We start from the raw sequence: 12,625 nt of genomic DNA on the forward strand, positions 1-12,625 counted from the left end.
CAGGCCCAGCAGGTATGTTAACTTTGGAGGCACTTCAGATGGTTGGTGGGTCTTCCAGTATCTGGCTTTTTGTGAACTGGTTGGGCCGAGCTTTCTGCCACCGGGTAGCATGGCTCATGAATCTAACTCAAAACCTAACCATGGATCTAGAGTCAAGTCAGCAGTGCCAACACAAGCCTAATGGCACGTGAAGGCCGCCCACTGCACTTCACGGGCAAGCGTGTGGTTGAGGCCCCATCTCTGCAGGATGATGCTGAAATGCAGGTCTTTGATTCCAGGAAAAAACCGAATGAAACGAAAACTGTGACAACCTTCCTTTCTCCCAATTTCTGAACAACAAGGGCTTGCTCAGCTTATAAATCAATGGCGTGCGAGTCCCAGGGCCGGGAAAGCTGTCTCAGGCAGGTGCGATGGCAATCAGACGGTGCTTCAGCTCCCGTTTCCGCAGGGCACGCCGCCGCGCACCCCTCGGGCAGCTCGCCAGCCAGCGGGGCCCTGAGCTGTGCCACCGGCGAGTGTGGCGGCGATGTCGGACAGCCCGGCCGAAGGGATATCTCGGCGAGCGGTCTTCGGCCCCCAGCCCCCTGGGGAAGTGTCTGCCGCGCGTTTCAGGGCAGGGAACGCCACGGCCACGCGCGGGACCGGCCCTGCCCGCGCTCCCGGTGGGGGGGCGCCCCGGCCCGCCGGCGCTCCCCAGCCCCCCGGCGAGGGCCGCGGGGGCGGGCGGGGGCCGTGCCTGAGGCGGCGGGCCGGGGCGGAGGCGGCCCCAGCGCGGCGGGAGGCCGCTCCCTCCCTTCCCGCCCGCCGCCCGCAGCCACGCTGGGCGGGGAGGCGACACTCGAGGGCTCCGCGCGGCGCCGGCGGAGCGGGAGCCGCCAGCAGCCGGGCGGGCAGCGGCGCACATGGCATGTCTGATGGCGGCTTTCTCCCTGGGCAGAGCTTTGGTAAGGCGCACGCTGCCGTCCTCGCCTCCCCCCGCGGGGCCGCGGCTACGGGCGGGCGGGGGTGGCTGCGCGGCGGGCGGGGAGCGGCGCTGGGGGGGACGGAGCGAGGGCTCCCGGGGAGCGCCTTCCCGCTCTGCCTGAGGGAAAGCCGGGGCCGTTCGGTGGGCCGGGGACTGCGTCCCGCCGCGGGGCGCCAGGTGCGGGGTGCGGGGCAGCCCGCGGCGGGGCGTGTGAGGGGACGGCGGCGCATGGCGGGGCTTGACCGCTAGTTACCTCCGGGCTGTAGCTGAGACAGGGGGATTAGCGGCCGCGCCGAGCATGCTCCCTGCGCCGCTGCGCCCCGTCGTTTTCAAAACAGATTTGCGGAGGGACCGTCACCTTTGCATAACAGCCGGGGCGCGGGACACAGGGGCGGCAGCGGGGGGGGCGGCGGCCGGGGAAGGAGCGGGCAGAGCCTGTGGGACAGGCCCACCCCAGCGGTCCAGCGCCTTACGGGCGAAATGGGACTGTGTGGGAAATAGAACTGTATGAAACCAAGCAAGACGTGAGCGCAGCCTGTGAGAGCTCGGGCTCCTCGCGGCTGGCGGGCAGGGGGCTGCAGCGGGCTCCGGTTTGACACCCGCGGCCGTAGGTGCGCGCCGGAGGAGACGCGAACGGTTTGTCGGTGTGGGCAGGTAGACGGGGGGAGGCCGGGCGTGCCTGAGGGGCGGCTGCCCAGGGCGCGGGCAAGCCTGGGGCTGCCACCACGGGAATTGCCCACCTCTTGGCAAGCGAAGACGGCCCTGCCAGTGGGAGCCATTGCCACCACCCAGGCGCTCGGGGGACACCCTCGCCCCTAGCCGGTGGTCCCCGGAGGGGGCAGGCCGGTGGCCGAGGGCTGGCAGGACTCGTCACCCTCTGCTGAAAACAGGCATTTCCGTCCACTGGGTGATTGAAATGGTTTGTTCGGTGTCCCAGGAACAAAAGTGTCTGGCTTCTTACTGCCAGATGATTAAGTAGGCAGAGACAAGGACCTTGTCCCAAGGATGTTTCTTTTTGAATTGATCTAAACTGGAAAAGCTCCAACTGTCACCTGAATACTCAAGGTGACCTGCTCATTGAGAGTTAGTCTTTGGATATTCTCTCTGACATGTGAAGGTGCTCGGTGGTTCCTCTGAAGCAAACAGCTTATGAGTGCCAAAGTAAGGTTTGAAAACATCCGGGAAATAGTAGTGTCAACACATCTTATGTTATTTTTTAAGGAAGAGGTAGGTTCCCCTACTTCAGTTGTTCAGTTCTAAGATGTTTCACATTACTCTTGTTATGTTCAAATTACATACCATTACAGTCAACTATTTAAGAAATTGGGACTAAGTGTTACTGGATACCTGACCTCTGAGTAAGTTGAGAGCACGATTAAAATCTCTCTCTTGAGAAAATGTGGTAAGCAGAGCTGATTTTTACATCCAGAATGTGGGGCTTGTGCTTGAAGAATGTGGAGACACTTGCTATATAGTGGGTATGTAGGATTGCTTTTTAAAATATTTTTCATCACTGGTTATGTAGGACTTTTTTTTTATGTTTTTCATCAGCATTCTTGACAAGTGACTGATCTGAGCGGTGCTGCTTTTACAGTGCAAGACCAGTAACCATGACAGAGAGGACGAAAATGGTGCTATTTGACTTACTTGTTGCATTGGAGGACAAGTAGGGGGAGACAGTGGCATGAGCACATCTGTCTGTTTGGGGGTGTTCAACGCTGATGTATTGAAAAGTAGTGCAGCACATACAGTTTCCAAGAGATACCTGTGGGGGCATGTAGATTTTTGGGTGGTGGAAAGCCTAGCACATAAGGCAGCTATAGAAGTCTTTTCCAATACAGAACTGCATTAAAAATAGTAAATTTTCTAATAAGACAACTGTGCAGATGTTACGCTTATGACATACTGCAAACACAGATGACAGTGAACACCCTCTGAACTGTTCAAAATTCTGTTTAGCTGAAGAAAATTCATGGTTGTTTTACTTTTGACCTTATACACATCCTGTTGATACTGGTTTGAGGTGCCTGTGCAGCTAAAAGGAGTGGAAAAAGTTCAGCTTTTATCTGCATAAATAAAAGAAGAGAAAGGCATGTGGCAGGCCATTGTCATGGTCAGGAGAGGAGGGGAAAGAGATTCAATCCAAAATATGCCAAGTGGAATTGCACTGAGCGGTAGGATGAGAGAAGCGTAGTAAGGTATGGCTGTAAGCATAGAGCATTGACCTTACAGTGTCAAAGGTACAAGTACTGGAGCAGGGTTTAATATGTTTATGTAGCTGATAAGATTTCCATTAGTGATCACTGTCAAGTAAGAAAAGCATGCAAGGATTTCAGATGGAAAGTGCTGTGCTTTCCGTACAGACCTCTAAGAAAGAAGTTGTACCGTTCCAGGTTGCAAAGTCTCAAGAACAATCAGTGCAGGAGCAAATAAGGCACAAACCAGTAAATTTTAAAATTCACAGAAATATAACTAGTGCAGTTTCATGTTTACAGAAGTATATGCTGATGTAAAGGAATAAGAACCCCTAGACTTCTTGAGTGGCTGTCTTTTGAAATGTCTGCACAAATTGTCTGGCCAGCGAGCTCCCTCGCCCTTCAGCTCTGTCCCAATACAAGCCCTGGAATCGGAGTAACTAGAACCAAATTCTTTGAGTGCATGAGAAACTAAGTACAGTGGGGACTAAACTTACAAATGTATTACTCTGGTGCAAGAGCTACTCTGTTCTAAAGTTACTAATGTGCTGTGTATATACCGTTTGAGGGGAAACTGGTGCTAAAGGAACTGCCCTCTGTGCTGCAAGTGCACAAGCTCTTTCACCTCTTGGGTCAAGACTGGCAGATCAACTGAAAGATTTTGGTTTTTTTCCCTTTTCACCTTTCGGTGTGTTACTGTGTTGGATTCTCATGTTATTTAAATAATAATTCTTCTAATGCAGAAGGTTTTGAAACATGTTCCTAAACAAAAGTCTGTGAACTTTGTCCATTCTTCAACTTTTTCCCTCCAGAACGGCAGCAATTCTGCTTGTACCATGGCTGAGCCAAAGTCAGTGTGTGTTTCGGTGGATGAAGTGGTCTCAAATGGCACAGATAACCAAGACATTCGGCTGATGAATGGACATTTAAAAAAAGTGGACAATACTCTGACAGAAGCTCATCGTTTCTCCTACCTACCCCGCAGACCAGCTGTGAATATTGAGTTTAAAGAACTGTCATACTCTATCCAAGAAGGGCCATGGTGGAGGAAGAAAGGTGAGGAAAAGATGTTTTGGCTTACAAATGTTATTGCCCATGTTGGTGATCATGATAGGTGGAATGAGTCAGTTGTGGATGGTGAAGCAAAGCGAGTAAAGGGAGCATGTTTTCACAGTTGCTTTTTGCTTGGCTTTTTGATATATCCGCTGCCCCCCAGCTGGCACTGGGGAACTTTCCCACAGCCTGATGCAGTGGGGTGTACAGCCCCTTGTACTCCACGAAATTGTAGATGCAGTAGTTCATACAACTGCTTATTTTTGCCTCCCAAATCTAAAGAATCTCAAGTAAATATAGCATTGCTGTGCTGCCAAATATCTGTCCTGTGATCTTGCATGTCTACAATTTATTGAGGGTGGGTAGAACATACTGTAGTTTAAAGGTGGGGGTAGGGGGAAAAAGGATGCTTTTTTCACTTTCGTAATTGTCTGTTTTGTGAAATGGATACTTTTTCCACTACTCTTTCAGAGTAGCAAGCATCTGAGAATTTCAGAAGGCATTTGAAACCAAGATAAAAAATATTTTCTTAAAATGCTGTGTTTGGAAATAAACACTGTGAGCTATGTGAATGTCAGCCCACCCATGTCTCTTGGTGTTCTACAGTGGGTCTCTCTAACGCTTACCATTTCTTTTAACTGATGAAATCACTGGCTATTGCTAGGACTGAATCCAGGCTGTCCTTTTGCTAGCTACTTTGCTAATAATACACAGCAAAGGGTTCACAGTCTACAACACAGGGCACTCCGAAACAATACAGATATTGAACATGATATTATACTTGATATCTCAAGGAAGTGAAGTGTTACCACTTTGCTCTCACAGTCCAGTTTCACATCTGGCTGGCTCTGAGACAGTTCTGGTGCTGATTTATTGATGGGAGTAAGGAGGGCATATTCAGTATTCTTCTTTATATGATCTTGGTCTGTTCTAGTTCCAAAAGGTGACTGTAAGGTGGCTCTGTCTTTTTTCATCTGCTTTGTATTCATTCCTGTTGTACCTCATCTACTTCGTGTAGCCATGCATTTCCTAGAGAGTTTTTGTTTTGTGTGTGTATGTGTGACTAGTTATCTCTGAAAGGAAGACTAGGTCGTGCGGTAAATTCCTGCTAGTGAAGAGAAGTAAGCCCAAGAGAAAATACTGAAATCTTCAGGATAATCTTGTGTACTAAATGACATAATTGCTCTTCCTCAAGGAATTCTCTCTTAGTAACATAAATTGGTATGGTTGTGTGCTTTAGTTCTTTCTAAGAGATAAGCCCCTGCTCACCTGAGCCATGCTTGATACCTGCACTTGCTCTGAATTTTTAAATCCACTGGCTTAAAGGTTCCACTTGAAATTGTTTCACAAAGTACCTTGCTGCTGTCTGGAAATTGTGTCATTATCACACCACCGAGGTTTTAATAGTCTAAAAATGTGTGGTATGAAAAACACTGGAGCTGTGGCCATGGAAGCGCTACTGAGTGTGAACAGCCTGTGCATACAATTATTCATTTGTTGAATGATATGCAGACTTGAGGCTTTAATGCGTTTTTCAAAGTCAAAACTGTATGTACACATACTTCCCTTCTTTTAATTATTTATTAAAATTGCATGTAGCTATGCTATCCATAGGAGAACAAATGGGTTTGGCAGCAATTTTCATACATGCAAAATTATTTTTTATCTTATCAGAAAAAACTCAAACACTGAAGTTTTCTTCCCCCCAAGAAATGGAACTATGCCAAAGTGTCTCATGTAAGGTTTAAAAACTTGATATGTCTAGCTGGATATTTTTCTCATTGGCCAGAAATGATCAAGGGGTTCTATACCAAAAACCTCAGTCCACATTTGCTGACATGACTGAGTGACTTGGTTTGAACAAAATGGCACATCCTGGCAAAGTGTCCTGCTGCTGAAAAGGACCTGTTGAGGTATTTAGCTGTAGGACATGGCTATGATTGTGTCACTACACTTAGATGTAGAAGAGGAGATTACACTTTTCTGGCTTCTGTGAACAGGAGTTCATACTCTGCTCTTCTCACCTGGTCTTGCACCATATGTCTTTCCTCAGACCACTGAGGACAGCCTCTGCCTCTGAGTGGTTGTGAGGCATGCTGTCTGCCAGCAGGTCTTGGCACTCTTCTGCTAGCCAAGGATCTAAAACAGATTTGGGAGGTGTACAGTTAATGCCAAGCTGACTATGAGCCAAAGTGTACTCTCACTGCAAGTAAGGTGAAGCACATAATGTGCTACCTGTGGAGGCCATGGCCAGATGGAGGCAAGTTGTTACCCTTCTCTTCAGAGCATTGGTGAGGGCACAACTGGAATACTGTATCCAGTTAGGGGCCGTCCAGATCAACAGAGGCAGTGGGAAGCTGGAAAGGCTTTGTCAGAAGGGTAAAAAATTGGTCAGGGGACCTACAAAGTGAGACTGAGGAAGCTGGACTTGTTTGGCCTAGTGAAGGGGAAGCTGGGGAACGATCTCATTCTGGCATACAATACTACGTAGAGGGCAGTTTAAAAAGGCAGTGGAGCCAACTTGTGTCAGGAGTGCCAGATGATACAGAACCAGAGCCAATGGCCACATACTGCAGTTTGGGTGGCTTACGGTGGACGTTAGGAAATACCTGTTCACCAGGGGGTTGGTGCAGCACTGGAGGCAGGTCACCCTGAGATGGTGTTCTTTCTGTTTGCCAGGGGGGTGTAGAAAATTTGGCTGGGCAGAGCCACAGCTGACCTGATCTGGTGTTGGTGATTTTCTTGCTTTGAGTAGAAGGCTGGACTAGGCGACCTTCAGAGGTCCTTTCCTTCTGTGAGTCAGTGAACTGCTAGTCAGATTATAGAATCTTCTAGAAACAAACTTTCCTCCCAGTCATGTTGCCTACTGCAGGGACTGACCCAATATATTGGTATAATAGGAAAGGTTTTCTGTTAGAGAAATAGAAAACCGAATTGCCTAAATATTCTCAAGTGAAGGTAAGGACCAAACTACCAGATTCCTTGGCTTGTTTTGTAGTTCTGCAGGTAGAATTGTTTGTATGTAATTTGGGATATCTCTGTTTAAAACCAATGGGCTTGTAGATGCATATATTACATGTAAAACTATTTTGGGTATTTAGAGTATTTGAATCTTACTGGTTTCTTCTCCAGTGGGAAAATGGGACTTTGCAAAGGGTTTTAGTCTGTCTGTGCTCAACACAAGGGCAATATTCTGCCTCCGAACACTGGTGCTTGTTATAGCTCTACACTCCTTGTGGGTTCCCTGCCTCACATCTCATTGCCATGATGTGAAATGTTTACCTTAACTTTTTTATGGGAAGAGTTGTAGAAAATGCAATCCTGAAAGTACAAAGGCCGGTGCAGGAAATGCAACTGATCTTTAAAAAACAGTAACTTCTATGCATAAGCTGCAAAAAAGGGAGATGTCTCTCAGTTCACATTGTTCTTGGGTGCTGGTCATGGCAATAAGTGATAAGGGATGCTGTTATGAAAATGTGCCTTTTAAATTAATAGTGTTTCTATTCTGAAACAGAGCTTGGAAAAAATTCTTCTATTTCTACATCATTCTTCATGACTGTAATGAATTAGTTAAAAGCTTTTATGAGTGTTGGATCACAAAGGGAGAAGCATAGTTTCCTTGCAAAGACAATTTGTGCCAGCACGTTGGAGAGGAATTCAACTAAAGAGAACAACAAAAAAATTGACTCCCTTCAGTAATAAAGGTATTGCAAAGCAATGTTAAGGTTAGGCTCTAAATTAACAAAAGGAGGAGTAATTAGTAATGCTGCTATTGTGTTCTGTACTTAGCTTTATTGTTCAGACAGTGAAACTCATGGTATATAACATAATTTACTTTTTATTGAAAGCACAAAGAAACATGAATTTGGATTGCTTGTCAACAACAAAGAAGCTAAATAAGCCACAGTAGACTTCAAATTAGAATTTTTCAGTGATTGGGTCTCGGCCTTAAAATGTCTAGTTTATCTATTAAATCTCTTTCTCTTTAAAAATAAGAAATGACATTTTCATTCTCAGATTTATATGATAAATGCTGCTCTAATAATTTTAATGAGGTTTTATCAAATTCATAGCAAAGATTGGTATGACTCTGGACGTGATTCATTCATTTTGTAATTCTTCTTGAAGTTGGTATTAACCGGGAAGGAATCTGGTAGGTGAGTCCTTGATCAAAGCAGCTGTATCTGATCCATTCCATTCAGTAGGAGTTCTTACCAATGCGGGAATATGGAAAAGGTTACAGAGGTAAAAGTTTCAGAAGGTCTCAGATGACTTCGGCATTTTCCCCATAAAGCTTTTAGGGAATTAGTCAACTGGTAGAATCAACTGTTTCTTCGGTTCTGAAGGAAAGAGATGGATAAATGACTTGATCCAGATCTTGTGAGGTTAAGGATTTTCCAGAACTGATAATGTGTCTCAGTCTTTGAATCCAGCCTATCTTCAAGCATGTATCAGGAGCCTCCTGTGGGTCAGCAAGGTACAAGATATGCTTAAGAAAGCTGGAGGACTCCTGGAGTCCTTACTGTGTTGTAAGATTAAGATGAACCGGCCAAGCCAGAAAAAGGAAACTTCAGCACACAAAGAAATAATATGTCCGCTTAGTCCGAGGATACCTTCTCCTTTCTTTTAGGATAAGAGAGCCAGCTGGCTTGGAGGGAAAGAGAAAGTGGAGAGCCCTACGTTAGATCCAGTGCAGGCTCCTAAAGTGTGGTAGAGAAAGATCTGCAGAGCTTCAGTGCAAAATGTGGCCAAAGTTTTACTGTCTTGTCACAAAGCTATATATGTAAGGGTTGAGAAAGATCTGGAGTGGATCTTATTTTGGCTTCTGAAATGCTTGTTTAAACTGCCGTTTGAAATGCAAACCACAGAAACATATATTGTTTTTACCAGTTTATAGAAAAATTATAGATGTTTAAGTTTTAATACTAGGACTGCCTGAAAACTATTTGCAAGAGGATTTTGGAGAAATGTCAGTGCTCTAGGGTTTTGCCTTTTTTGTTAAAAGCACCATAAAGTAACCTGAATAGAATGAATGGTTTGGGGATAAAATTACGGATAGTCCCAAATACAAAGAGGGCATGAAAAGTAGTTTGGAGTCATCTGTCTTCGTCAGATTCTTTCAGCTTTACTTTGAAAAGATACATACATTCTATATACTCACCAAAGGACATTTGTTCTGTTGTTTCTAGGTGGTTTTGCTGTAACGTAGGATGGAAATGGAAATACTGTTCCTATGTAACTTGAGTGCACCCAGGAAGATTGTAGTAATAAATTGGCTTTCAAAACTCCACAACTCAGGCATTACTTTTTTTTCCTCATACTCATCAGTATTCATGGTTAATTAGGCAACATTTTAGTTGGAAATTTCTCCGTTGTTATTTTTAGGACTGTAATGACTCATTTATGCTGTGTTCGAGTGTAAGTTCTGGTAGGATTTGGTCTTTAGTAACCTCTGAGGGAACAGGTTCCAGCCAGTCAAAATGTGGCTGTGTATTTTTAAGTGGTTTAGTAGTAGTACAGAAGTTCATGCTCAGCAGAAAATGTGGTATTTCTGTTATTTTGGGCTTGTTCTAGTGGCTCAGACCCTGTGGAAACAATAAGCCAGAGAGGTGCTGTCTTTTCTACCAAGGCTGTTGCTTCATAGCTTTGAGATTCAGCACATCAAATGGCATGAGCGGAAGGAGATGAATGAAAGACCGTGCTTAGTCTGGATGGCTCTGTCACGTCCGATGGGGAAAGACAGGAGTCTTTGGCAAGTTGCTTGATATTCCCAAAGCATGAAGAGTGGCCATCACAGTCCGAGATAGTGTCAGCAGAACTAGATACCTATATTTCAGTGAGGAGGCCTATATATTATGTTAATATTGATCCCTGCATAAGATGGAAACAACCCACTGCCACATTGTCAGCAGAGATTTAAACAGGCTGATTTGCTTTGGTGCTCTCTTACGAATTAGCACTTGGACAGCCCTGTTTCTTTCTATTTCATTAGGCTGCTTTTTTGCTGCATCCTTCCTGTGACTTCATTTAAAAGATTTCACCCACCACCACCCCACCCCCCCCCCAGATATCCGAAGACCCAAATGAAAGAGGGGAGGAGGGGCGGGGAGAGGATTTGCCCTAAATTATTTGCTAATCCTTGCAGGAGGAGCCGTACCAAGCCTGTCCTCATCCCCAGCAGGTGCACTGCGGTAGAGGTGCTGCATGCACGGCTGGGCCTGGCCCGGCGCGGTTACTGGCGGGCAATGCACTGCAGTAACCCGGCGGTGATGCTCCTGCCGCCCCAGCCCTGGTTGGCTGCTCCAGGCGCTGTTGCTAAGATGGGAGGAAAAGATGCAGAACAGTAAAGAGCAAAACCCACTTTCCGAGGGAGGGTTTGGGTGGTGTTTTGTTTTTTTTTTCCGCCTTTTTCTGACAGATGGGTTGTATTGTTTTTTCCATTTTTGCCTGCTTTGTCTGAGAGCGTGTTTTCATCTCAGAGAGCAGGATGTATGCAAATTAAGATCCATATGTTAGAAAGCATAAACAAGTTAAGCTGATTGAAATGAACTGCAGTCCTAGTAAAAAGCTCTTTAAGCAAAATATTTTGTGGGTTCTTTTTCAGTGACTTAAAATGTTAGCAAAATTATTGAAAACAAAGCATGATTTTTAGCAGAGGATTTGTAATTGCATGTTTCAACCTTGACAAGATCCATGCAGTTTTTCTTTTTAACACTTAAGCTGTCCCAAGATGGTAAAAATACACTGAGTAGTCATTGTTACCGGAATAGTTCACAGCGTCTTATTAAGTGATACATAACTCTTCCTAGTGTCCTCACGCATGGGTTGTATAAAATAGAGGTTACTGGGGACAAACCTTGGTCAGCCCCTTTGTCTGTTTGTTCTACTGTTTCCCAGCTGAGTATGACCGTACTTCAGCATTACTTCTTTTCCTCCATGTGGAGCCCATTGTTACTTTTGTGAGTTTGCTTCTGGGTTTGTTTTTGTACCTGGAGCTGTTTTTTGGAAATGTGTCTGAGTTTAACTTAGTGAGTTTTGGTCACTGAGTCTTTGTATGAGTAGAACATGCTTTTCTTCTTTCTCTTTGCCATATTGTTTATTAAAATTAAACATTACAATGACCTGGCTGTTTTTCACTCTAGCTAGTATTTTAATGCCATAAGTGTTATTAGTTGCTGTTCTGGAAAACTTTGGCTGAGGAGGGAAGTTCTAGAGAGATACCAATTAAAACATTTCAGAATTTATATGCCAGAGAAGTGATGATGGCAGTGATGATGAGTTGTCGGGAGTTTGAGCTATGGTCTCTGCTGTTGACATCTCACAGTAAGCATGTGTTGGGGGCTGGCTGTAACTCACCCTGCCAGCCCTGAGCTACAACTTTCTGTACACTGAGTGGGATTTGATAAAATGCTTTGCTGTCCTCTGCCCGTACGCAGTCATGTCTTGTTTGAGGTGTTGAGGAGGTAGAGACAGCATGTACCATCATATGGGTGTGCTTTTTTCACATTTCCAAGTAGAGTTTGGTCTGTAGTCTGAAGATACATCTGAAGGAAGATGAAGCAAGAGTCGTTTTGCAGTTGAAGGCTTCAGCCATCAGATGGTTGATCAGGGTTCTTCATAATTTTGGTAAAAGAAAAGAAATCACAAAGGCAACCAAGAATAGAAGCTAGCTGAAAAGTTAAAATGGTGGTAGAGTCCATTTTTACTTACGTAATTACATGCTGTTTTGGAAAGTGCCTTTTGGAAGCCCATGGGGTCTCAGTTTACCTGCTTACTAAGGCAGGTCTTTTGTTCTCAGGGGATTTAGTATCTAAGAGTTCAACAGTAATCTCTAAAAAATGAACTTATTCACACTTCCCTGTAGCATTGTTCTTGTAGGTAAACTGGCTGACTTTGGGAAGATGGGTTCAGGGAATATGATAGTACTCAAAATGTGGCAGACCCTCACAAGGAATACTCATCTGCACTATAATTCACAACTGTACTCATTAAACTGATAGCTGTCTTTATCCTTTATTAGAAAGCAGTGTTTGGTCTTACTATTAAAACTAACCTCTCGAGACTTACTCCAAACAACATGCAAGGAGAATCCTGGTAAAATTTACATGATAGTTTAGCACACAGGAATGAACTGATTTGGATTTAAAATTAAAGTCTTGCAAACTGGAGGGCGGGTGTTCAATCTCAAGATGAATGTCCTTGAGGCAAAACCTAAATGTATTAGCCAAAAAGGCCATGCCTTATCCCCAGAACCTCTGTGACTTTGCTGTCCTCCTTTTGACTGGGATAGTTCATTTTCTTCCTAGTAGCTGGTACAGTGCTGCATTTTCAATTTAGTAGGAGAATAATGTTGATAACACACTGGTGTTTTTAGTTGTTGCTCAGTAGTGCTTGCCCTAAGTCTGGGACTGTT

At 45.1% G+C, this 12,625-nt stretch overlaps 1 protein-coding gene across 2 annotated transcripts in view; it reads left to right on the top strand.

Annotated features, from left to right (window-relative positions):
- The first annotated feature begins 788 nt into the window (after positions 1–788).
- Positions 789–12,625, top strand: part of ABCG1 (ATP binding cassette subfamily G member 1) — a 61,054-nt gene continuing 49,217 nt past the window's right edge. Inside the window, exons 1-2 of one of the 2 annotated variants that reach the window (XM_037377553.1) lie at positions 789–944; positions 3,972–4,215. In XM_037377553.1, coding sequence (XP_037233450.1) covers positions 903–944; positions 3,972–4,215 — 286 coding nt within the window. In that variant the 5' untranslated portion in view covers positions 789–902. Of the gene's footprint in view, positions 945–1,320; positions 1,576–3,971; positions 4,216–12,625 lie in introns of those variants that run through there. The other variant, XM_037377554.1, reaches the window with a different exon arrangement.

Source organism: Falco rusticolus, chromosome 2, assembly GCF_015220075.1.
Source record: "Falco rusticolus isolate bFalRus1 chromosome 2, bFalRus1.pri, whole genome shotgun sequence".
Lineage (NCBI taxonomy): Eukaryota > Metazoa > Chordata > Aves > Falconiformes > Falconidae > Falco > Falco rusticolus.